Below are 26,736 nucleotides of genomic sequence, written 5' to 3'. Positions count from 1 at the left end.
GTGTGTACCTCCTTCGCCTCTCGACAAACGTACGAATTACATATCCCGCTAGGATCGTTTATAGTAATAGATATATAAATATGTACGTACACTAAGGTGCATTAATTCGCGTGGTAGCGAATATATATATTTATTAATATTAATATATATATTATATATATGTGTATATTATAATATTATATACATGTAATATATATGTATATATATATATATATATATATATTATTATATATAGTAATATTAATAAATATTAATATAAATATTTGCTACCACGCGAATCAATGCACCTTAGTGTACATATCACACTTCGCTCCTCACACAGGCACGCAGAAATCAAATTTGGTGTCGGTGTCTCGGGTTCTTTCCTTTTTCTTTTTTTCTCCCTTTTCTTTTGCATCTTTTGCGTCCTCTTTCCCACACTCGTACGTAGTTAGTTACTCGTGTAGCTTTCGAGCGTTTTTCTTTTTCCTCTCTCGCTCGCACTTTCGTTTGCTCCCTAATTGTAATCGTTATATTCTACAGAACGTACAGAGTGTCGACGAAGAGCGATCCACGACTGAGAACGAGAAAATCGCGACGAAATCTCGCGATAATCGTGGATTAAATTTCTTCTTTAAAGTAACAGCGAGTGATTTACGAAACGTGACCGTCGATCGGCTCTTCATCGACATTCCGTGCGTTTCTTTGGGCTTATGTCTTTCGTTCCTGTCGTATGGTTATCGCGATCATATTTATTGTGGTGTTTTCCGGTTGATGATTACTTCATGCGTTACAGCCCTTACATACCTTAGGATTTATGCTTATAGCTTACGTTACAGAGAGTATCCTTATGCACTAAATTTTTCTTTCCAAAAGTTTGGAAGTTCGCCGCGTTATTCATTTTCTTTTTCGTTTTTGTTTACTTATTTTCATCGTAAAATCACACATTCATCGAATGCGATTTCGTCGATATTAAAACCGAACGGCGCCTTCGTAGGAGAAAGATGCTGCTTAATCTCCGCTTTGTTTCCCAAGAGCGTATAAAAGAAGCAAGTACAGCAGACTTAGTTTCCGGTTACTCCAATTTGCAATCACGAAGCAGAACCAACAGAACTTCGTCGCACTTATCGCACGTTCTCTCTTTTTTTTTTCTTTTACAGTTTGGCTTTTATTACAAGAGACTTTTTAATCACTTTGACACTGAGAGACGCGTCAGTCTTTTGCTCTTATGCAACAAAAATAAATCCTCTCTCACCGTTCTTTCCTTCGTACTTTTTTTTTGTTCCCGATTCGGACGAAGTTTCGTCATGAATTAGTATAACTAAAGTGGTACTCGTTTACTTCTTAAAACACGTGGCCAACATGCGTCTCCGCGAATAGGTTCACGAATAGACTTTGTACTTCGATAATTATGTAGTAATTAAGATTGTCATTGTAACGTACATCGCGAAAAATTGCGAGCTGAAACGAGTAAAAACGAGTGAAGAGTTGTTATCAACCAAGTTTTATGTCGAAGCGAACGAAATACTGTTTTGATTTCCAGAGATATGTTCCGACGAATATCATCGAATGACATTATCTACGTAATATATGAAAAATCTGCTAAAATATTGTTTTCTTTATTTTAAACGGGGTCAATATCGCGTCACGATATTCATTTAGTTACGAGTTAGGAGCGCATGCACCCACAGAAAATATTTCTGGACTTAATGCTATTACTCTTTAATCTATCATAAAATAAGATCGCTATAGCGACAATCATATTTATTATTGAAAAGAAACATATTTTAATCTTGAATAGAAAATTCGAAAATCTAGATTAAAATAATCTTGGTGCTATCTCATTAATTTTCTCAGAAGGATTTAGATAAAAATTTGTAGCAAGTTCAAAATATTCTTGATTTCAGAATATTGTGAGATCTAAAAGACATCTTATTCTATTCTTCTAAGAGAATTTGTAGAATCTGCACAAAACGGCCAATATTTATGTGTTGCAATCGAAAATCGGGGAAGTGTTTCTGTTATTTACAATGAATAAGTGCAATACTCTACAAGAAATATTAAAAGATATGGAAATGTCTTATCTCGAATCTTATTTCTCAAGTAAGTATATTGTATATACTTACTTACATTTCCATATCTTTTAATATTTCTTGTAGAGTATTGCACTTATTCATTGTAAATAACAGAAACACTTTCCCGATTTTCGATTGCAACACATAAATATTGGCCGTTTTATCCGAATAAAGGACGCAGAAGCGCCGAGTCGACGAGCGACTGTGAGAAAATGATGCGTCGACATCGACAAAGCCTACTATAACGTGGCGCTAATATCAAATTATTCTACATACAAGAATATATAAGCATAAATTTGTATATGTTACTCTTGTCTCAAGACAGTAAGACAATCTTATTTAATTCGAGAGAGAAGAATAAAAATTACTGATTTAAATTAAAAATTGTTTTATTTTCATATTTTTTATACTTGTAATACGATTAAATTAGTCAAGAATATTTTTCGTCTTATCAGAAATCCTTTCTGAGGGTGTGGAAACGTTAAAGCGCACAAAAATATGAATTCACCAATCCCCCGTTTTTCTCCTTCATGATTGCAGATCTAACGTACCAGATCATTGTGACACTAGGTTCACATTAAACTCGTAATAGTCGTCGGACAATTTAAGGCGCGTCTAAAGGAAACTTCAGAAAAACACAAAGTCAACGATGAAGTTCATAAAAATGCCGTTTTCTTCTTTCACTTTTCTCTTTTTTGCTAAGATTCCACCTCTGTAGCAGAGTCACGTGTATGAGGAACGCTGTGAAGAAATCGAGTTTTATTATTACACTACCGTATTACACGTGAGGTAACAAAAGCTCGTCTCAAGTTTCGCGATTCGCTTAGAAGGACTCGCACTCGACTGCATATCCCTTTAAATGTATTTACGTATGCGTCTGCGTTTAAAAAACCTCGTCGCTAATCGTAATGACTTAGGATACGATATTGAAATCGAAGGACATTATCGAACACTATCCAAATGTGGCTCTCGTCGTCTTTGTCATTTTTGCGACGATGTTTCTCTGGGTATATCTTGACTGGAATTCGAATGCGTAATGAAACATCATTCATGAAATGTCCGCAAATTTGATTAATACTTAGATTGCCACATCACTCACACAAGGGTGGGACGATTTTAATAAGTTAATTAATTTTGTTAACTATTTATAGAAATACTGAGAATATAAATATAGAATAAAATATTATTTAAATATAAAATTATTTAAAATTTACGTTATCATGAACCCTCTCACATTCGAGATTAACCGGGCCCAAGCGTTAATGATGATTTACTTATAATAAAAAAAACAAAGGAGAGAGGTAAGCGATGCTGACATTCTGCATTCTCGTTCACGCACACGCAAAGCACGATTTCGCGAAATGAATCGATCTCCCCTCATTCGGGACAATTTTGATCTCGCATCATTTTGAAAATCGTAATAAGAAATGTAATAAATACAATTTATTCTCCGAGATGACGATATCGTGATACCTAATCGTACGGATCTGTTACTCTTAATTGCGATTACCGCGTACAGACAGACGCTTTATATATTACTGAATGCTACGTAACTCTATTTGATGATTGATGAACGCGGATGATCTCTGTGTTCGAAAAAACTCATTCCTGAATCATTTTGCACGTTAAACTTCCTATTGCGGAATGTATATCAGACATTACATTACTCTGATGAATTTCCCCAGTAACACTTCAGATAAAAGAATGCAGTATCGCAAGTCAAAGTGGCTGATTACAGCAGGAAATGATTGCATTGCATTGCACAAGGATATTGAAAACATTTAAACAAAATGGAATGACTAGATATAAAAAATTGTGTAAAGAAACGAGTTTGGAATTCGGCCTGAATTATTCAAATGCGATTATTCGTCGCCGTGACTCGGTGAAACTTTGTGTGTGTGTGTTTCTTCGTACTTGCTGCACTATAAACTTCCCTGAAATGATTCTTCCTAACATCATGCGAATGATGAACCGCGCGACATAGAGGCCCGAAACAAGGTAATCTTATCAAGTATCATAAAAGACAGACGATTTTCTCGACTAGTGAATGGATTGTTGTTGGTCGGCCGCAGCAGAATTTCGCGAAATTTAGCAAGAGAAGCACGAGCCGACGAAAACAATCGATCCCTCGAATTTCCACGTCTCGCAGAGACGTCTTTCGTACGGCAAACGACTATAGGCGAGTGGCCTAAGCTAACCGTCAATAGTGATTAATTATAATTATTTATATATATATGTATATATATGTGTATATATACATATACGTATATATTTTTTATATATAAAAAAGTGATGAAATCTTTGTAACTATCTACCATTTAACAGTGAAGATGTATCTCACGCTCAATTTTCAGTTGCTGAGTGAATGTACATGTTCCTCCCGATGAACGTTCACCGATGAACTCCGCATCCGATCATCTTCATCGATGCACTTTTCACTCCACGTCTCAGTTGTCCCGCACGTAGTCGCACGTCCTCTTGCGCGTTTACTCTTTTTTTCTTTTCTTTTTTTTTTTAAACTTTAACAGTGCTTCGCACGTTATGTTTTAGAGTGTTTTTATGTATTATAATACACGTACTATATATCGTAATTTTTATTCTTTTTTTGTGCATAACTTGAAAGAGGCAGTATTCCTGACGGCTTGTCGTCATCCATCGTAAAACAAGTCACGATAGTGTCCTCGGCACATTTTCTTCACGCTTCTTCCCTTTCTTTCCTCCTTTCCCCCTTGTTTTTCTTTTTTCTTGTTAACTACGTGCGTGCACGCTGAATGTGCACTTTATTCCATAATTGAAATAGGACCCAACACCATGATCCCGTATGATCATACGCCTTGGTAAGGCGATATTTGCCGCAGTAGTTTAACGAGTATTCGGCGAACAAAAAAGATATACGGACGTGCGAGGAGTTGTAAAGCAAAGAACATATTGGGGCAGCAAAATCATAAGAAAAATACATCATTCACGGAGAGAGGGAACAGAAAGCGAAGAAGCGGTAAAAAAATAACGGAAACGCCACGTTTGATTCTTTTTCCAAGTACTTTTATTCACTTTATACTCTTAAAGGCTCAAAAGAAAGAAAAAGGCTGATTTCATTAGAATTGTCTCTTCTCACCTCGTTAATGTTTCTTCTCTTGCGTCGCAATCAATCTACCGCGTGTGTATACGTGCCATTCTTTTTGAGAAAGAAAAACAAACGAAAGGAGTTAAATTTAGCTTCCGCAATCTTGTTCACGCGAACAAGGAGATATTAAAAATAAGTTTACAAAGTCTTACTTGCGTTTTGTCTTCTTGTTACTTTTCTTTTTCTTGCGCGCATGCCGTTAATATGACTAGAGGCTTAATAACTTTTCAATTTTGCATTACTAGTCGATAGTGACTACCTTTTCGTGTTCGTATCAAGGATAAGAAACCGTATCACTCCAGGCTTCGAGGTACAAAAAGGAGAGAGAGAGAGCCCCCTCGGAGAAGCCACGGAATTGCGAAATGCAAAAAGCACAGATCTGTTTCCATTAATTTGTTTAATAAAATCTCCCTTTCCTTCGTGATTCTCTGTTCTAAGATCATTCCTCTTCGCATTCGGCACTGTTACGAAGTAAAACGGTCGCTCTGATCGCGCTGTGTTGTTTCTCGCTTTTTAACGTCGCATCTGATGATTCTGAATCGAACTTTGGAAGAATCCTTATAATACAAAGAATCGAAGGAACAAGGATCTCCTCTTTCGAGACGGAGAAAGATCTTTGCCCGTTTCATAGCTAACGAGTACAAAGCATTACGTATAAGCAAGATTAGTTGAAGAGTTATTTATATATGTGTGTGTGTGTGTACGTGTGTGTGTGTGTGTGTGTGTTCGTTTATGTAAAAAGATTCACAAAACCGATTTTGCGAAATGTTAAATGTTTGAGATTTGCAATGTCTCTCGAGGGTTCTCGGAGATCTCACCAGTGCTCGCTTGCTCCGTAGCCAGATTACATGCTTTGTTCCGCTGGGAAAAAGAAATTTTTCAATAGTCGCTTTCCGGAATCCACGCCTTTTTCTTCCAACATTCTCCCTCCGACTTTAGCTAGCTTGGCAATCGACATGTTCTTCATAATTTCTAGCATGATACGCCACAACGATTTTTTTCGTATGTACAAATTATGCGTTTTCGTTCATACGATTAAAATGAAGATTTACGGGATTCCTATCGAATTCACATGTTCCGTTTCCCTCTGAAAAGCAACACGCGATTAACTACATCTCGCTCGAATGTACAAAATTCTAAAAATCAAAAAAAGAAAAAAGATGTAGTGGCTATGAGCGTGGTTGCCGGAAGGCGATTGGACCATAATCCTGCGATATTGAAGAACCATCGATCTTAGGTACTTATATATTAAATATTAATAATTATAAATTACAATCATCGTTAATATTAATATTATAATTATTATCATTAATATTATTATTTAAATGCATACACAGTTTCAACATCTATTTCCGACAAAAAAAAGGATAGAACAGGCAGGAGAAGGAGGGATAGTGGGAAAAGGGGGGAAAGGAGAAAGCGGTGAAAGCGGAAAAAGGAGAGACATAGGGCGAGCTTAAAAGTACTATCAAGAAAAGTACAAATACAAGTTTACGAAAGAGGCTGTAACAAACAAAACACAATAGGAATAAAGAAGATACTTAAAAAAGAAAAAAAAGAGAAACAAATGAGAAAATGACGAGGGGGAGAGAAAGAGGGTTTTAGTCTCGCGGCCCTTTTCTTCAACCCTTGATTCTTTGGGTCCTATTTCAAAGGAACTTTTAGCACGACTCTTTCGGTCGAGAGCCTGCTGCCTCGTGCACGAGAATTGGCTGGCGCTGAATCGACAGTGGAAGGAGATGCAGAACTCCGCTGAGACGACAGTCGGAGATTGATTCTTCTCCTTCTCGCCGTTGCCATATAATCAGTGGAAACTGGAAAAAGGGATGGGGAGGAGGTTAGATTAGGTCCAGGTTTAGGGTCTGGTTAGGTTTAGAGCACAGGTTAGGATATAGACACTACGAACTAAACGATTACACATTACATTAAATGTACTTGACACTTTACACTGGTCCGTCACATCACGCGCTCGTAGCTCTATCGCAACGTAGAAGCAGACAAAACCCGTCTCTCGGTCCCTGCTGTTCTTCCCCCGGGCCTGTCGCTCCTCCTCGTCTTCCTGTAGTTTCCGCGCGAGCGCGACTTGTAGACATCCCGATGAATCATCGCATTTAGAAATTATTTAACGAAGGAGCGACTCAGTGTAACTTTAACATCCGTTTACGATAATGCATGTCGTGTCTCGTTTTTGTTTTTTTTTTTCTTTTTTTGATTGGCAATGGGCCGCGCGCCTCTCGCTCTCGTTCTCACGCTCTCGCAGTCCTCGTTCGCTCGCTCTTTCTCTCTTTCTTTCTCACATGCTCAATTGCTCTTGCACTCGCAAAAAACGTAGGCGCAGAGCGGCCTATATGGCAGAGGTCTATACAAAATAAATAACCATACATCTACGAAATTAATCGAGGGGATCGTGATGGTAGTAGTAATAGTAGTAGTAGTAGAGTGGTGCGAAGTCGGCGTATTATTATCGTGGTAAGAAAAGTGATCATCTCATCTTTTTCTCTATGTTTTTCCGCTCGGTGCTCGTGTACGAGGACAAAGCTCGCGTGACGAGCGTGCACGACTCGAATGCCTCTCAAGGCTTGCTGGTATTCGCACCTCTTCTCCATCTTATTCGCCTGCTCGTCTTCGTGTGCAGGTGTGCGCGATTCTCGTCGTGAATCTCTATCGTGTGCGTTCAGTGTGCGTCATGTGACTCGAACGTATCATCGCGGGGGATATCATGTCGCGTCGTGACCTCGCGGCTGCTCCATTTCTCCATTTCCGGATTACAACGCGACGCGACGCGTTACGATTGCGTCGCGCGTCCCTGTGCGATACCAATCTCGCGTCATGCGTGCGTGGGAAAAGTACTCGTAACCAACCGCCGGAGCAACCGTTAAACGGCGCCTCCTCGGCAGTAAACGTTTGAACGCTTGACTTCATGCTGGAAATCTCTCGACCATCGTCGGCGCGAGATTGTCATTCGTCCTTCAAACTTCAAACGGCATCCTCGACTGGGAATGCCCCCTCCCCGTAGGAAAAAGAACTATCGAGCCGTAGAACAGCACGTGCCTCTCAAAGGTCCGCGATAGAAGAAAGTCCTTGAGAAAGGGGAGGAGAAAAAGAAAGTGCGCGCCCAATGCCGCAGAGAGTTGTCGGCTCTCGTCGGTTCTCCGTTCTTGCATCCCGCTAGGTGCTCCTTTACCGCGACGTATCTTGACGTATGATCTAACTCGAGCCGATTTTTCCTAGAAGCGTTGATATTCGTGGTCCTTGTCGCCGACTTTACCGCGTCGCCACGTCAAATCGACTATGACGTGCTTGCCGCGGGAGTCCTTTTTACCACCACAACCCAAAACGTTCTTGAAATCGCCGCCGTTGCTGTCGCCGCTGTCCTGGGTCTTCCTCCGGTCATAATTGTTGTTGTTGCTGCTACTGCTGCCGCTGCTGTTGCTACTACTGCTAATCGGGTATCCAAAGTTTCTGATCAGCGTCAACTCCGGTGAACCTGGCGGTTTGTTCGCCAGCGTCGTGGCCGCTGGCACGCCGACTTGCTCGGTGGTCAGATGGTGGTACTTGATTCTTATGCTGTAAGCTGGTTGCCTGTAATTGGTTCTTTGAAGGAACGTCTTGGAAAGAGCCCCAAGTTAATTCCAAATGCGTAGGAACGAATCCCAGGAGCCTGTCGCTACCGCCATACCGTCTTCCGTAACGCCGAGGCAAGACACGCGATTGTCGTGTCCAGCGAGGATTCCTGAAGAATAGAAAATCACAAACATATATTTAATGAGATTACAAAAATAACAATCATCAAACATTAAAATCGTTGGAGAATAACAAAGTCAAAGGAAATTTGATCATTGAGAGAAGGGCCTCAAATGAAATTTCTCTTCTCTCTTAGAAGTACATTTTTCTCGCGAGACTTCGTCTCGATTCACTTACCAGCTCGCTCCGTCTTCATGGAATCCCAGACGTTACAATTGAAATCGTCGTAGCCTGCCAGCAATAATCTACCGCTCTTGCTGAAAGCTACGCTGGTAATACCGCAAATGATATTGTCGTGACTGTACATCGCGAGTTCCTGGTCCGCCCTAATGTCGAAAAGTCTGCAGGTCGCGTCGTCCGAGCCTGTCGCGAAAGCGTATCCATTCGGGAAGAACTGTGGGGAAATACGATACGTTCGCATATGTCATCAAGCGATAACCCCCATACGAAAACATATTATAAAAAATTCAAATAGTCGACACAAATAGTCTCGACAATAAGATAATAAGGCCACAAAAATATAGCTCCTTATTCATTAATGATAAATGTCTCACCGTAACAGCGTTTATATCACTCTCGTGGCCCGGGAAGGTCTGTTTGCAGGAACCCTCACGAATGTCCCATAACTTTGCGCTGGCGTCGCACGCACCGGACACGAAGGTGCGCGTATCTGGCGCCAACGACAGGGACATTACATCGCCAGTGTGCCCGATGAACGAGGTGCACTGCTGGCCGGTTTCGATGTCCCACAGAGCACTGAATCAGAACAATCCAGTGTTCTCATTCACGTCACACTTGTTTCTAGGTTCATGCTCAACGGTGGAAATCAGGATTTGGAGCAAGGAGCAAACAGAAATGAGGAATTTCAGACTTCTGGATATTTTTGTTAAGATTTATTCGTTTTATTCATCGCAAAATGCTTCGCATTTTAATGATCTATGTAGAACATGCTCGAGAGATTGCATAAACAAAATGATATCAATTCTTTTCAATCAAAAGATGCAAGAAAGAAACTAAAGAATATAAAATTAAAATTATTTCACACATACATTTTTATTTTTTTATAAAACTAGGATATATAAAGAATATGTGAAATATAGAATTTATATATATATATATATATATATATAAAACATGTGTGTATATATATTTTATCTCTGTACAGAAAGATAAATAAACATAGAATTTTCTACTATTGCAATTTACATAATTTAGTAACAAATAAACCTTTAGTACTTACCAAGTACTAAATCTTTGGTACTTACCAAGACATGTCGCCGGAGCTGGTGACGATTTGGTTGTCGTCATAGAATCGACAGCAGGACAAGTAGCCGGTGTGACCTGGAAGCTCTCTGCTTACGCGCACGTTCCCTTCCCTAGTTTTAAGGCTATAGATGGAACAGATATTGTCCAGCCCGCCGCACGCTACGTAACTACCCGAGGGCGCGTACGCACAAGTCATTACCCACGAGGACCGTAATGGGATCGCATGAACCTTATTGGTGGTGTAACTGTCCCAAACGATCAGTTTACCATCTTGCGACGCAGACACTAGGTTCCTGAGAGGAAAACAAAAAAATATGTTGATAAAAGTTCAACATCAACTTTCTCCATTTTAAAGTTCAACATCAAGAGTTTAATATCAATATCAGCTTTCTCCATCTTAATGTCGTCTCTGGAATTTTATAACTTCATAATGCAAAAAAGTGCCTCTTAATATACATCTTCAGATTTATGTTTTATTTTTTCAGATTTTTTCATTTAATTTATTAACCGAATTTGATATATACTTATGAGCAATTTTCAGACTTTGATTTCAGGATTTATATCTATTTATGTAGTAATTTCAAATATTAGCCATTTTGTTATTTAATCATTATCGTGTCTACCGTCATACCTGGAATCGCTTCCCCAGTGCATCGCGTAAATCTTAGCTAAGTGACCGCGAAGCGTACGTCTCGTGCGCATTTGTATGCGACCGATAGGTTCCATGCCCGATGTGGCCTGGGCCAAGGTCGTGTCGCATGCTGCTTTCCTGGCATCCTGCGGCAAGAGATCACATGCAAATTTGTGAACTTACGTCGGGATCAGCTTCCTAGATTTGATCCCTAACGCACACGGCGTACCCGCAATAACGCGATAAGGCGAGAACGTGATTTCGCGCCGCGATGCAATTATTCACTGCCGATTAAAGTCGTGCAGAGTACCAGGAACTTTTATCTGCACTGTCATATACCCAGTGATAAATCAAGCTTCAAGATGCGTCATTCATGAAGCAGCCTAATCAAAAGATTAGACCGTCAGGGAGTACCATTCTTGCAAAAATTTAATAAGTTTCACGCAAAACAGTTTCGTTAATGTCGCACCATATATATGCGAGTACAGCACAAAAGATCAAATAATGTTCAGGAGCAAACATGTTATTGGATTAGACAGAATGTTGAAAATAGATTTCAAGGAATTAGGAAAAGGAAAGTTATGGAACGGAAGGAAAAAGATTCCGGTGAATTGTCGGTGCTCGCGTGTCTTTAGCCCGGTATTATGCCGCAATTCTGCCTGCGAGTTGACCTTTAAGATCGAATCATAATGCAGTAGTACTTACAGTGACTTAATACAGATGTATATAAATATATACAGTACATGAATATAATTCTTCATTTTTCCATAAAATGTTTTAAGAATGTATAAGACCATTATTGGATAATTTGTTAAAAATGAAATTTTGCGCTAATTCACGCAATCTGTTTTCTACAATCGTGCTTCAACTGTTACTTATCCAATGCTTCATCAATGATGACGTCTATTGAATACTATCTGAATGAAATCATATATTGACGAGAATATATCAAAAGCATCACTTGCTAAATTATTTAACGAAGAAATAGTTACGCGGAATCAAATAAAATATTATAATTATCCAGTATCACAAAGCACATTGGCATCTTTATTTGAAAAAAAAGAAAAGAGTGCAAAAAGATCACGCGCGTCATGAGCAATTAGTAAACACGGCTGATAACGTATTCCTTTTATCGCGAGCATATTTCCGCGCATACCGTACAAGCGCGTGCATTTTATGCATATTTAAGAGAAGGGAAGAGAGGGAGGAAAGAGGAAAGCAGAAGAAAGAGAGACAAATACATCGAGAGAAGAAACAAGACATGGAGTGAGAGAGAGAGGGATGGTGGCGTATTGATCAGAGAAGCGACGGTTATGCCGCGCCCTACCACCACCCTACTACCACCATCACTAACCCAGCTTCATATTCTCACAACTATACGGAAAACTATTTGCTATAGACGACGATTTTCTATTAACTAAAATTTACGATTTATGCCTTAACGTTCTTTAATGTCAGAAGTGAAAGCTGACAAATAATCACATGTAGAACCGCAGAATTTCTGGTGCAAGAGAAAGTCGAAATTACTCGACGCTACGCGGAGTTGAGTCTTTGCATTATTGCATTACTCGAATGAATCCGTTTCATATTCATGTCATGATTGCAAGTAATAAACTTTTACTCCAGTAAATACAACCGTATTATACAAGCAGTAGAATAAAATAGATAAATTATTTATAATATATTTCCTTTTGTGCCTTTAGTTGAAGAATTCCTATGCAAGACAATTGATATGTGCGCGCATTTTATTCTACTACACATTTATTTTATTTTAGACAGTATTTTTGAGAGATTAGCGAAAGAAAGACTTTCAGAGTATGGAAACAGCTACTTACTCGAATGGAATTCTTCAGCGTCTCCGCCTCCTGACGAAGGCTGTCGAGCTCGTTCATGGTGTCTGGCTGATGATGAGCGAGGCTCACGAGCGCTTGTTAGTGGGACCGGAGTACTAGAACGTTGCACGCGCGAAGCGAGCTCCCTCTTCTTGCCAGAGAAGGTTCAGAACGTAATTTCTACAATGATAACGGATGGCGGGTGTCCGCGACGCCTACTCTCGTGCAGGAGAAAGGCCAATCACCGGTGTCACGCCGTCGACAACTCCTCCGGTGGCCGGTGGCGGACGCTCTCGAGCTTGCCGCCCCCGTAAGGCAAGGAGAAGTTGATGAGTGAACGGGAAAGAGGTAGATGAAGATGGGGATGATAATGAAGATCGCGCCTCCACCAAACAAAGTCGCGGCTACCACCAGCCTCTCCCGGCCCCACTTCCTCGCCTTCTGCCTGTACTGCTGCCGCGGCTTCCGCTTCCGCCGCTACCACCGGAACCAGAGCCAGACCACAGCTGACCTCGCCGCCCCACGCGCCAGCTTCGACACTTCCTAACGAGACCGTTGCCACCCCTGCAACATGAAATTTCAGATCTATCAATTGCGATCGATGGTGGACCGATAATGGACTCATTTTTCTATATATTATCTTAATCTTGATATGTACACGTATTCGATCTGCCGTACATGATACCGGAAGTGCCAAACGCATTACGTTTTGCGGGAACAATGCGTAGTTTCGCTAGAAGACAAGGAAAACACGAGCAGACTATATCGAAAGCAAATACTGAGTCATTGAAGAATTAACTCATCTCAAGAATTAACTGGCTTCTTAATGAACGTAATAGGTAATCGTGCTGGCTTTGCACGCGGCACACAGTGCGTTCTTAAGCAAGCGATATTATGAAAATCTGTACACGTCTAAAGAAAGCATTAAACGTCAGGCAAAATAAAACCTCGCCGAAGTATATAAATATTTATCCGACAGTGAGATGAATTAGAACTTTTAAATATGTTTGTTATATCGCCGTGCGGTTCGTCTGGTTCGCTAATTGGCGCGTTCGCCGCTCTCGAGCGTTACATGCCAGAGAAAATAAATATTCGATTGACCGGAAATTCCATGCCGACCTTCTTAGCAAAATTCAAAACTCTGCATTAAGAATTAATATCAAGTTTTGCGTTACCGGAAGGTTCAAACGCATTTTTTTAACAGAGTGCAGACGCAAAACTTTGTATTACTTCTTAATGCAAAGTTGTGCGGTTGGATTTTGCTAAGAGAATCGACATTTTGGACTTTCCGGTCAACCTAATAATTACTTCCAGAGGCGTATACATATTAATTCATATCGCTTATCCATTAAGAAAAACACTTCACCATGAATGACTTAAATAAATTTGATTAAAAGCGTTGTGTATCACATTAACGATTACTAATCCCAGTAAAATCTGAATGTCGCATCTAAAAATGAAGTAATTGTTCTGATTAATGAATTAAAGAATATTATAAAAAATGTTATCGATCTTGCATTCGACGAGTTTAATTAACATAGTTGTGTATGGTCATCCCACGTTAATCAGAAAGTGCCTCTCTTATCACGAGCACAGGCGCACAAAAGGAAACAAAATACAATTATCGGTTGACTAAAAATATTTCGGCTACACCGCGCGCGTAGATATTTTTATCACGACCTCTCTCTTTCCCTTCCTCTCTCTCTTGCTCTCTGCCGAGTTCTTACGGACCGAGATTCGAGTTCTCGTCAACACGTACTCTTTTTCCTCGAGAAAAACGTCAGTCGACACGTATATCAGCGTCACGACGATGAGCGATCGGTCGGCACTGGTGTAACTAGTTGTTGCAACGTAATATCACCGCACTCGGAAAACCGATAATTGATTGAAAAGTACTGACACGTTTGCCATTTCCATTTTAGATAAGTTACCAGTTTTTGCCTCCCCTCTTTGTCGCGAGCGTAGACATCACACTACTTTCGCTATCGGAATAGCAATACGATATTGATATCAGAAGAATAATTCTTTATTTAGAAAATATTTATTTAGTTAGTTAATTCTATCACATTTTTTTTCCTCTTATTACAATAATTTTATTTCTAAAACAATCTTATTTTCGTTCAAAATATGTAAAATGTGTAAAACATATATATAAGGATTATATTGATGATCATTTATGCAATCAAGAGTATCTCCGAGTATGATCCTGCTTAAATGGACAGCTGGTCCTATTATGTCGTACAAACCAGAAGAACTGATCGCAGTCGAAGAATCGCAGGCATGGAAATCCGCGTCGCGTCCTTCACCTCCGCGAGATCTCGCGACCCGGGGAAACCAAGGTTGTCGATCTAACGCGAGATGTTCTTATTTTCCGGAGAGAACCGGCGAGAGCCATGTTCGACGCACGCGCAAACGCCAGAAAACAATTTTAGAACGTATAACATGAATTAATTCGATCCAGCCGTATTAATTTGAAAGTAATACTGATTTGAAAGTTAATTAATGATAATAAGAATCCGATTTTTAGAAACATTTTCCGTAAGAAAATACGCATACGCACACACAGAGTTCAGAAGAAAAACGACAAAATTGTGAGAAACGTTTTTGCACTAGTAAAGATATCCATCGAATCAAAGGAAAATAATATTTAAGTAGCACGAAGATTATACTCATTTTTTTTCTCTTTTTCTTTCGGAAAATTGCCATACGAATCGAAAGGAAGATAAACTGATGACGTCAAAACCTGATATCGATGTATCACTTTGATACAATTTCGCAAAAGAAGTAAAGTGGGATCTTGTAAAATCAATCTATACTGTCGATGTTTTATCTCTTTCACTTTGGAATCTTCGTTAGAAGCAAATGAGTATGAAATACGCTATAAGAAGCAAATGTTAGCCAAGATGCTGCTAAACCGCATCTCACTTTATGTTCGGCGAACAAACTGTCGATTATTCATAATCGACGATCATCATGTCATGGTAACTGGCGGATTGCGAAAACCGGCGGTGAATCTCGAGGCTTTAGATCGCGCGTTATCGATAACGCGAAGGGGTGCTATTGACAACGAGGGGAGAACGCTGGCGACGTCACGCAGTATCGCTCTTCCGCTTTTTCCTGGCGACGGTCGCCATTGTCCCGGCTAACTATGGCGACCGGTGGAAAGTCCCGCGGTGGCTTCGATCGCCGGTGGAAAAAAGGGGAAAAAAAAGAGAAGAGCCGCCGGCATTCTCGCCTATGAAGGCGTCGAGGCGGAAAGGCGGAGGTTCACACGCATCGATGAAACTCACTCGCTTCGTTCCACCGTCACCGCCACTGCTGTCAGAGGAGCGTCATCGAGCCTGCGGCAGCAAAACCTCTCCTGCTCGTGCTAGATTCACCACCGTCACCGTCACCATCACCATCACCATCACCACCGGGTCGAAGCGGACGTGCAAGCCCGTCGCTCGTCACCGCCAGGTTGTGCCCGTCGATGCACGCCAATTGCGCAAGGAAAACTGCTCTTCTTAACGGCGGAAAAACGCTTGAAAAACGATCGAAGAACGTTCGGCTCGGCGCCGCTGTAAGCCGATCACTAAAGTCCGGAGCTCTTCGGCAACTCCGGTTCTGCCTGCGATTCCACTTCCACTTCGCGATTCCGAACGGTACCTTACACGGATATCGCTGATATTCACGGTTGCCCGGATCACAGGTTTTACAGGGTGCGTCAGAATTACGCACGAAGCGAAGGAGCACGCACGCACGCACGCCTCGCTCGTCGGCGCGGGTCCTCGCTTTTTCTACCGCGTCCGCACGGCCTGTGGAAGCGCGAGACGAATCGATGAACGTCGTCGCACAGCAACTTGCCCCACTCGTCACTCTCTCTCACTATCCTTCTCCTCCTCTCTTCTGTTCTTCTCTTTCTCTCTTTAACATCCGTACACCCTTCTGCACATTCAACTCTCTCGCTCTCTTGCTCCAATGACTGACCCACTCGCACTCTTCGCGCTCCGATCGTTCGTTCCTACTTGACGAACGTGCTAGTCATGGACGCGGAGAAACAAGCGTCGAATCGACGCCACACCGACGTCAGGGCGAGCTGAGGTGACGGCACGCGGAGACGGGCACTCGCGCACCGCACGCGACGCGAGAGACGGTCCCGACGATCTCGAACCACACCCAAGGAAGGACGTGGTTTCGAGAGAGAAGGCAGGCCGGCCGGGAGGACGAGTCGCCAGGAGGTGGAAGAGCCGACGCTGGCGCCACGGCGCCCGCGTACCGACCGCCCGACCACCCGGCGTCGAGAGGACGCCGTCGTCGTCGTTTGCCGGTGACAGGTTGCTGCTCGAACCGCTGCCGGCCGCGGCACAGCCACGGTGACCCAATAACCATTCATCGAAAAAGACGCCGGCTCTCAATCGCAGCAACGTGCGTAGCGAGCAGAACGATCAAAGATGAGCCGTGGTTACCCATGGAAATCTATGGGATATCTGATCATCGTCTGATACAGATGATGAAAACTTGAAGCCCGGACGTGATCGAACAGATGATTGACGTCGATATCGGTGACAGTGAGCGACGACTTTGCATGTTGTCGATTAGGAATGCGATAGCAATCGGTGTTCCGATTAGGAGCGCTGATTAGTCCTGAATCAGCATTGGTCAATCGCCGTAATCGAGAAGTGAGACTGCTCCGAATCGATACTACCATTCAAAATAGCACGTTGTACTGTGGCTGACAGATGGCACCGAGCCAAGCTTTGGCCAGTGACAATCAATGCCGGATCAAACTCGGATCTTTGAATGGAAAGGACCGTTCGCGAAGCAATAGAAAGAGCTGCAAAATAATCATCCTGCGAGTTCGATATTTATAAAGGAGGCTTCATTGTAATGATTTAATATGTTGATTAATAATTACTCTTTAATCAGCTTTCTATAAAAATAATCTGTTGTAAATCCAGCTCAAGTGCGGCTACAAAATTTCGGAGCAAAGCAACATCTTGAATCTGATACACTTGACACATCGATTCTTCGCGCATGGTTATCGTGAGATGCTCGCTGGATGGTCGTCGCCTTCTTACTGTCTCTCTTCGATCTGCATACTCAGGCCAAGGGTTTGTCCACTTGAGAGTTGTCCAACCCTCGACCAACAGCTTCGGTAAAAACACGACGAGCGAGCGAAGAATCCCAAGTGATTCTCAATTACGTGCGTCACGAATCGTATCGGTAACTGTTCTCAGAGCCAAGTCGAGTGCAACAAACACTCGAGCTTAAGGGGGTATTCTAGTGTAGCATGTCAGAAAAATCGAATTTTTTTGGCATATTTTGCAAGTATATCGTATGGAAAATATGTCTGCGAGAAGATTTAGCCCGATTCGCAAAATTAACAAAGTAATAGCACCTAATAGAAAATAACCTCTGGCGCGCGCTCGGCGGTTGGACCGCGCGGCACACAACAGAGCATCGTGTTAGTATTTTAGGTAGGATCGGAAGATCGTTATTCTTTGAAGGTCGTACATTTGAATTGGAGCCTTTGTATAGTACAGGTTATATAGTATTAGGTTGTTCATTAAGTTCTGCGGTTTTTTTGCCCTAAATTAAAACATAAATCTATTGTACTTACACATTTATTCAATCTAGAATGTATTGTCCATCTTGATCGACCACCTTCTGCCAACGTTCTGGAAGGGACATAATGCCGCGTTTGTAGAAGTCGCGCGACTTCTGCGCGAAAAAGTCCTTCAAGTACGTTTGAATATCGTCCACTGAATTAAAGCGCTGCCCGTCGAGATTGTTTTGGAGTGACCGGAACAGATGGTAATCCGATGGCGCAAGGTCTGGGGAGTACGGTGGGTGCTGCATGACTTCCCAGCCAAATCGCTTCAACTTCTTCTTGGTCACCAAAGCAGTGTGTAGTTTGGCGTTGTCGTGGTGGAAGACAACGCCCTTCCTGTTCGCCAATTCCGGCCGCTTCTCCGCCACTGCCTGCTTCAATTTTTCTAACTGAGCGCAATGCTTCTCGGCGTCGATGGTCTGACCGCGCGGAAGCAGCTCGAAGTACAGGACGCCTCGCCAATCCCATCACACACTCAGCATCACTTTCTTCGGATGCGAATCCGCTTTGGCAACCGATTGTGACGACTCACCCGGACCGCACCATGACCGCTTGCGTCGAATGTTGTTACATACCACCCATTTTTCATCTCCCGTGACCACCCGTTTGAGAAAGGCCTTCAGCGAGTTCCATTTCAGCAGGGATTCACAGATCATGACGCGGTCCAAAATGTTCTTTTCGGTGAGCTCGTGAGGGACCCAAACATCTGCTTTTTTCGACATCCCAAGCCGTTTTAATCGCTGCGCAACCGTTGTATGGGCGATGTCGAAGCGCTCCGCGATCTCTCGCGTCGTCAGGTGTCGGTCTGCTTTGATTGCGGCCACGATTTGGTCGTCGTCAGTGGTGGATGGACGACCGGAGCGAGCAGCATCGGAGACGTTCACATCTCCGGAACGAAAGCGCGCAAACCAACGCTGACAGGTGTCAGCGCTTATGGCCGAGTCCCCGTACACGCCACATATCTCACGTTGTGCGTCCGTCGCTTTTACTCCTTTGCGGAAAAAAAATAGCAAAATGTGCCGAAAATGCACCTTTTGATCCTCCATTTTCAATGAATAGCGCGTACACACAACACGTCAAAACACAACAAAGACTCTGGCGAAATGTCAAGCGTTGTCTAACCTGTCACGGAGTATGCGGCAATCCACGGTTCAGGCGATGCATGCTATCTTTTTCAATGGACAAACGCTATCTATCAAGAAAACCGCAGAACTTAATGAACAACCTAATACAATAAATCTCTAAATTCATTGATTTGGACTTTTGCTCCAAAACATTTCCATGCTGGCGTGAAAGTTGTTGAAATAGCAACATTCTTGGCAGTTATAATTTTCAATAAAGGATTTATGCCAATTTTAAAACTTATGAACGTGATGGGAGTTAGTATTGGTCAGCAAGCGGTGATGTACGCAAACTCCCGGAACGAAGCTCGTATCACCCGCTCGGAGCGGCGCTCCACTAACTTCTCTCGAGATCAGAGAATGAATCGCAGGGAAGAGAGATCAGCTCTGCAGGACTTCTACGAACAAGAGGAATGTCCCCTGTATGGCCCCGGACTAGCCGATTGATCGTAAGTAACATTATCTCTATGTAATCAGTATGAAAAACTTTAAACGTGTTTTTCTCGAAACCATGTTTTTCAAATTGGTTCCCATGATATCTCAAAAACCAGTTAATCAATTGACTCAGGCTTTTGCACACATCTGCAGTATATGTGTGGCTATAGCCCCTACCACAATCCAGTCGAAATATTGTTTTTTGGAATTTCTACAGCCCTTCAATGGTGAAAAAAATGGCACAAATCGAAACTTAATTTTCTCAATGAAGTCATGTTTTAAATTTTCAACATTTTTTTTTTCATTCTGGTACCTGCTATAGCCACACTCATACTAATTGAGAATCTCTTTGGTTTTTTTGTTTCAGATGAGCAGAACAGCTGAAATCATGGGAACCATGGACCAACTTTTTTTTTCATGTTCTTATTTAATATCATGTGCAGCGCTTATTTATAGTTATTGTCTACTACAAAAATGTGGAAACATACACCAAATATGTATGAATAAGCAGGGAAAACCCTGCCTCAAAAAACCTTATACTTTTTTCAAAAAAAATTCACCAAAATAGCATACAAATTCCGCTTTTACACTAGAATACCCCCTTAACGGAAGGCTCGTCTATTATCGAATTCCCTAGGCCCTCTCCCTTCGATGAACTCCCGGATGCGCGAATGGGAGCAACAGTTGAGCCACACGGGTCAATGTCCAATACGATCTCGCTCTCTCTTTCTCTGTCTCTTCCCGATCTCTCCGTACCTCGGTTCGTACACAACCGTAGGCTGCCAAGTACCCTACATTGAGCGCGTACTTTACCAATGTCTTTGGCAAGCAAACTCTTTGGAGCACCGGAGTAAAAGCAGAGCAGCTAGCAAGCGCGCGTAGTTCGCGTGCCGACAGTTGGTCGGTAGACCGGCAGGTTCGTCAACGTTGCACCTGTCGAGAGTGCTCCCTGAACTAGTATTCTTGCGCTTCCGGTCAACCGTACGATTTACATCAACTGTTTATCATCCTAAATCTCATGTCCGGTAAGCCGATGTCAAGCAATGTGTTGTGACTTTCTGACTGCTGACTCCACGTGAATTGTGTCCTGATTCGCGGTAATCAATCCTATGACATTTAATGAAATTACTTCAAATGTATTCCTCTTCCAATTAAAGTCGATAACTGTTTAAGTTTCCAAGACTTTTCTTAAAAAATTAAAGTACTCTTAGTGTTTCCCGGACTCTTCTTCTTCTCTCTATTAAAGATAAGGCTGAAAATTATATAGTTAAATAATTATATTATAGTTCGCTGATGAATTCATGTTAGGCTATAGGCAGCTAAATGTCTCATTTTAACACGTAATCATTGATGCCTTAAAATACAGCATAACGCAAGCACATCGATTGGTCGATCGATCAAGACTCGAATGAGTCGTGATTCGAATTCGTTTGCATTTTTAGGTATATTTCTTTTTTAATAGTATTCGTCCATTAAAATATCGAAATGACGAGATAGATACAAATGGAATGCATGCGTCTGGGTCATCGAATCCCAAGCGGAGTACAAGCGATACGGCGCACGCGAGACGCGATGAAGAGAGAAGGAGACGACGATACAGGTGAATGACGTCAGGAGGTGGGTCATGACGTCAAAAAGTAACCTGGAGGCAGGCGGCGTGGCGCCACTAGTTGTCCGTTAATTTCTAGACGCCAAGGGAGACGTCCTCGTTTCTATATTAGGACCTAATGCAATATCTAACGAGATGTTCTCCTTCTCTTTTTTTAACGTATCGACGCGTAGGTGTAATGCAGGGGGAATCAACTTGCGCGCGAGATAAAGAATTTGATTATAGTAAAAATACCGTCCCGAGTCGAAGATGAATGCGCGGTGTGGCCCCTGATTGATCGCACACGAAGCAACTGGACCGTGTAAATTATACATTCAACGTAACCCAGTATATAATATTGATCGTACCAGCTTCGATATCAATGAACGGCATTATATCGCGAACTGCAGGTACATGCGCTAGAAAATGGAATCGCCGATGCTGCTTTTATGAATGAAAATAGTGTCACAGAAAGAAAGCCCGAGTTTTCGCAACGAGCGCATTTCCAGCAACCGGCAAGAAGTAAGCTCGTCAGTTAAATTTAGACAGCGACTTGCGCAGGATTAAATCCAGCAAACCGCCGCATCCTGATGGTTTTATCGCAACCGAATACGCTGCAGAGCCTCGTATTATTAAGCCCTGTCCTAGTTTAACGCAGTCGCATGACGTCACTAAGCGCGTCAAGAAAAACCGCTGACCGTATAAAGCGCATCTAGCGGGATCCCTTTTCAAGTGCCAACAGCGCCTCAATGTTTTGTTCAATAATTTACATAGCCAAGTACGTTAAGAACATGTCGCGCAAGACGCACAGAAAAGTCTAAAATAACACGGCATCATAAATTTTATGGAAAAAAAACCGTCGTCATCTATTTAACGGGATTCAAATCGAATATCAATGCTCATGAAGGAAATCGACAAATCAGCCACTAAATCAGCAATTCTTGTTTTTTGCGCGATTATCCGTTTTCCATCATCCCATCCGCTGGACTTTAGTAGCTGTCCCTAGCAGGAGGGACGATATCTCGGTGGCGGGCAAAGAGGAACGCGATGAGACACAGGACGTGAGCCCGTGGGAGGAAGGAGGAGGGCTTGTGGCGGGGTGACCAAAGAGGGGTTCAACGGCGGGACACATCACCCAGCTCGAATACATTGACCCTTTCGTACTGGCTAAGTAGTGCGACCTACTAACCGTCCTGTAGACTGCGATCGTTGTTCAAGGGGCTCGGCGGGTGTTTTCTATCGAAGAGGCACATCTGCAGAATCGCCGTTTGGTGCACGTGACGTTATCTGCCACGATGAAATTATACGGGACGAGACACGTTGCGTAGTAGGGCAGCCTACCGCGGTCGAGTGTAAACTCCTACGCCATATACTGCCGCAACCAGGAACAATACTCAGTTTGCGGCACGAAACGTGCACGGGTACACCTACTGTATTCTCGCAGTATTCTCGCGAATACGAAATTCGAGACTGTCAGGAACTAATTCAATTCGCAAGAGCAGATTTCGGAAGGAAATGCCCGGTAATTCAATAAAGTTGAATCGAAGTCCAAAATTGAAGGATTTGAAAACTTGACGCGGTACTGAAGAGCAGGATGCACGAGAATTCTTACAGTGATCCAATCGGGGAATCGATATCGTCGTCTCAAGTGGAACTTAAGATTGTCAATTGAGCTGGAGACCCCACTTGTCTTCGACACGCGCGACGACTTCATATTCCGAAGCAATTAAAGCCGATTAAGACAGCTGCGGCCGACAATTGGCCGGCCAATCGCGAGATGGAATGTAACACGTCGTAAAGAGTTTTTCTTTCTCGTTATCTTGCTAGGATCAGACTGCCATATACTGCTCGCCTGAGGTTTCTTCGTGAGTGTCGCGTCAAAGTAAGCTCCAATAATCCCAATCTGATACCTGTAAGACCCAATCTGACGTTCGCCATTGTCGCTCGTCGTCCACTTCTCTATTCGCTATTTTCGTCCTCGATTAATGGAGTCGTTAGCCTGAAATCTGCTATTTGTGTTTTTTTATCGTTCGCAGAAGAATGCCAAAAAGCGCTCTCGTAAGAAGTGCAAATCGCGTGCCGCACTTTCTTTGCTGTTAGTCATCATCCCCATATGACTCAACTGGGCGTAAAGCGATAGTTGAAAATCCGCGATAAAAGCTAAGACCATGGCAATAGAAAGAAAGAGATGATTATCTGCAGCGATAAAGCTGATATCATGACGTGATGAAAAGGACTTTCAGGAAATCCATTTGATATCAAAATTTTCGTGCTGCCAAAAAAGGCAACGAAATAATTTGCGATATATAAAAGAGATTTAGAATTATCAAACAATACACAAAAATTGAATCTTGAAGTTTGAAGGAATAATTCAATGTAAATTAATTTCGATAACAGTTCGCGGAAAATACCAATTGTCTTGATAAAGTGCGAGCTTGGCATACATATATTTAATGCTGACAGAAATCAAATGTAAGCATCAGCTGTTATGTAAGAAAATTCAGAGGCTGCGTTGCATCACGCGTGTTTTCCGTTCTTAGAATCAATACCTCTCTCGCAAAAAGTGCAGTAGGAATTACCAGTTAGAAGTTAATCTTAGCACTTTACACTTTTAAACATACACACAGGCCACAAGTTTCAATGTTCAAAAAATAGAAAAATAATCGGAATTTGAAATGCTATCTTCCTTTATGTAATAAATTCAAATTATGGTCGTTCGACAAACAGCATCAAATATTCGATACCCCAAAAGAAAAATCTTTCCATGTAAATGTTGTTTGAAATTATCAATCCTATCAAATATAATTTAATAATTGCAGAAGTTTTAAATCTGATCTCAAAACAAGGCATTTGCAACAATTCGATGCATTCATTATCAAACAGTTTCCAGTTAAGAAATTTCTTTATGCACCTATGCTGTTTTCTAGCGCTTTTCTTGAAGAAATAGGCGTGTCTTCCATGCATTTGCAGTGAGAAACAATGAACGCTTTTATTTCAATCTAAACGTTCTTCGAATGTGAAAATCTAGCTCGCTGCTTACACCGAAGAATTGCGTACTTCGTTTTCGTGGAGATCTCGTACATTATGCTACGTACAAGGTGACTCGTATTACGCGTATTGTGCGCCACGAGATAACCCGGGTCGTTGTCAAAGAGACGTCACGGGCGTCGCGTCGCCGAAGGAAAACCGGTGTGTGTCTTCAGTAAGATGCGCAAACATTCCTGAAGATGAGACAGCGCGAATGCTCGCGCAACTTCGAGACCTATGTAAACTTGGCACTTCACTTTTAATAAATTCAGTTTTCAATACACGAAATATTTTACGCGATGTTTTTACGAAAATTAGCATTTTACTTCCAGTTGTTTCTAGTAACAATAACTCGTAATGCAAAAAATTACAGCATTTTGATAAAATAGTTGACATCCAACTATAAAATAAATTTCGATAGCGTATATTGATTCATTCATTGATTGGATCGTTTATAATTGTTTGTAACGCGTTTACTTTCGTTTGTAGTTGCACCGTTAACAAATTACGATGACATAAACAATTGTGCCTAATAGACAACTTTGTCAATTTTTAAGATATCTGAAATCCACTTGCGCCATTCGAAAATTTGTCGGAATCATTGTTCGTATCGTTCAATCGTAGTTGTTTGTAGTGCTTTACTTGACAATAACGAAGCCTATGAGGCGCAATTATTTATGACATCATTATTTGTTCACGACTACAAATTACAAACGAAAGTAAAAGCGCTACAACATTACAATACATTATTCCTTAATTAAAAAATTCAGTATAAAACGTAATTTGTTTGCAAGAAACTATTCAACTACATAAATTAAAACTGAGTTATTTATTCAATCGTCAGCGATGATCGCTGCAATCGATATCTCTTCTCTTTTTTTACAAACATCGGTGATATTTCGGTAACAGGAATACAATTAATCTGATGACTACAAAAATATACATGAACCAAAACTGACATGACCGACACGTTCTCGGTTCTCGCAAAAATTCTTTAACGAGGAAACTCTCCGGACGCGCAGGAAGGGTCTCGTTATCGCACTCGAGCTCGACTCTGACTCATTGTGGCCGAGTCTGCTATGCGCTCTTTTTTAAAGCCCTGAAACACGTAGTCGCGCGAGTCGACTCCAATCTCGTGGGTGCCCGCTTCGATCAATGATACCATCGATAATGCATACGGGCCCGCGTCGTAATCGCGACGCTCGATCTATTTCCGGCGTCGCCGTTCGCCGACGACGTTCGTGCTAACCGACGTCGGTGGAACCGGCCCTCTCGGATACTCGCGCACGGGAAGTCGGTGTGTCGTGAATGTGGTAGCGCCACGACGTCGCGCGACAGGCGAGGTGAAATCGAAGCGGCCTTACGACGAGTTGCAACGCACGACGGCGGCTTTCACGGTGGACGTCGGAAGCCGGCTCCCGTCGTCCGGTCATTTTTAACGGTACATTTCGCACGAGCAAACCTCGGGGTCTAACCTCGCGAGACGGAGCGAGCGTCGTATCGCCGAGGAGGACCGGCGGAGCGGCACGCGCGATCGAAATAACGACAAGTGGCGAGGTTTTGACAGAGCGTAGGCCTAGGCGGCCGCCATGATAGTTCTTGGCGGTTATGGATTCGCGGCGAAGGGCCGGGCGGGCTCGGCCGACGAGCCAGCGTATCCGGAAGTCGCCACGAGCACGGGACAAAATCGTTAACGTTGCGTTACCTGGTGCTCCCTGACGGAGCCTCAGTCGCTGCGATTCCCGGCTCGATACCTCGGTCTCTCCGCGCTGTCCCTCTCCTCGCTCCTTCTCTCTCGCACTCGCTCCCTCTAGCTCTTCCTCGTCGTCTTCGGCTCTCGCATCGATGACTACGCACTTTCCCCGTCACGCGTCTCCGCCTCGAACACCGTCGGCGGATCAGAGGGAACGCACCGACGACGCGAGTTTACTCGCCGTACCTCCTCGCGGGAGAACCACTACCACCGTACCCGCCGCTTCCTTTAAGGTTAACCGTCGCGACGGGCACCGCGACGACGACCGACGACTACCGCGACTACGCGGACGTTATCGCGACGGCGAAGGGCCGAGCACGGGGCACACGGGTCGCGGCGCGCGTTGACTCGTCTCGGGGTGCACGACGGTAGTGCGTCGGCGATTGTTTTCATTCGACGGACGCACGGAAACTCGACTCGAACGAGACAAGCGGAGCTGCTGCCCTGCTGCTGCTGCTCCTTCACGGCTCTGGCGGGCGGCAGGCAGGGCGGGGCTCCGTGCTTCGACTCTCGTGAACCCCGTGCGGCCGCGAGCCGCGGCGCCGGCCGCCGAGGATTGCCGAGCGCT

General features: G+C 42.9%; 1 protein-coding gene across 2 annotated transcripts; it reads right to left on the bottom strand.

Moving 5' to 3' along the window:
* Positions 1-4,559: 4,559 nt before the first annotated feature.
* Positions 4,560-26,642, bottom strand: LOC105284541 (guanine nucleotide-binding protein G(I)/G(S)/G(T) subunit beta-1). 2 transcript variants are annotated; one of them, XM_011348156.3, is made up of 7 exons: positions 26,121-26,642; positions 12,655-13,215; positions 10,820-10,965; positions 10,188-10,481; positions 9,477-9,678; positions 9,100-9,316; positions 4,560-8,911 (listed from the first exon to the last, which is right to left on the bottom strand). In XM_011348156.3, exons 2-7 carry the CDS (start codon positions 12,709-12,711, stop codon positions 8,805-8,807), a joined length of 1,023 nt encoding a protein of 340 aa, XP_011346458.1. In that variant the 5' UTR covers positions 12,712-13,215; positions 26,121-26,642; the 3' UTR covers positions 4,560-8,804. The 2 variants fall into 2 exon arrangements, with proteins under 2 accessions (XP_011346458.1, XP_011346469.1); XM_011348167.3 differs by lacking the exon at positions 26,121-26,642 and adding an exon at positions 15,942-16,822.
* Positions 26,643-26,736: the final 94 nt, after the last annotated feature.

Source organism: Ooceraea biroi, chromosome 4 (assembly GCF_003672135.1).
Source record: "Ooceraea biroi isolate clonal line C1 chromosome 4, Obir_v5.4, whole genome shotgun sequence".
Lineage (NCBI taxonomy): Eukaryota > Metazoa > Arthropoda > Insecta > Hymenoptera > Formicidae > Ooceraea > Ooceraea biroi.
This window is presented reverse-complemented; position numbering and strand designations above follow the sequence as displayed.